General features: G+C 74.5%; 1 protein-coding gene across 1 annotated transcript in view; it reads right to left on the minus strand.

Annotated features, from left to right (window-relative positions):
• Positions 1 to 628, minus strand: part of GAS2L2 (growth arrest specific 2 like 2) — a 7,768-nt gene that overhangs the window by 5,561 nt on the left and 1,579 nt on the right. The window contains exon 2 of the mRNA XM_007447043.1: positions 183 to 366. Coding sequence (XP_007447105.1) covers positions 183 to 366 — 184 coding nt within the window. The remainder of the gene's footprint in view (positions 1 to 182; positions 367 to 628) is intronic.

Below are 628 nucleotides of genomic sequence, written 5' to 3' on the forward strand. Positions count from 1 at the left end.
CCGGGACTGGGCTGGGCTGGGCCGAGCCGGGGTGCGCCGCGGCCCGGGCTGTCCCGCGGTGTAGCTCCGGCGCGGCTGCTTGATGGGCACGGGCGGCGGCCGGACGCGCGGGGCTGCGGCGCGCTCTGTCCTGCTCGGGCGGCGGCGGCGGCGGCGGCGGCGGCGGCGGCGGCGGCGGCGGGGGGTCGGGCGGGGGCAGAGCCAGCTCCAGCCGCAGTTCCTGGTCGATCTCCTCCTCCAGCCGCACCAGGCTGGGCGCCGCCACGCCGAAGCGCAGGGCCCGGCGGCCCAGCTCCAGCAGGCACAGCACCACGTTCTTCACGTTCTTGCGCAGCACCAGGTCGTCCGTCTCGAACATCAGCACCTCTGGCCGGGGCGGGAGAGGGGAGAGGAGGGTAGGCAGCCTGAGATCCCTGCTGACCTGCCCGGAGCAAGCAAGCGGAACAGGTGGGAGAGCCCTGGGGCCGTCCTGGACCGGGGCGCGGACGCAGGCATGGGGGATGGGAGTTTGCATCTCAGGTTCTTGGCGGCAAGCCAGCCCCTAGGAGGGTCTGGACAGAACTGCTCAGGTACTGAGTGCAAGACGAGGTGGCTGCCTTGTGGCGGGGGGGCGGGGGCGGGGGGGGTG

Source organism: Lipotes vexillifer, unplaced genomic scaffold (assembly GCF_000442215.2).
Source record: "Lipotes vexillifer unplaced genomic scaffold, Lipotes_vexillifer_v1.1 scaffold1252, whole genome shotgun sequence".
In the NCBI taxonomy this organism is placed as follows: domain Eukaryota; kingdom Metazoa; phylum Chordata; class Mammalia; order Artiodactyla; family Lipotidae; genus Lipotes; species Lipotes vexillifer.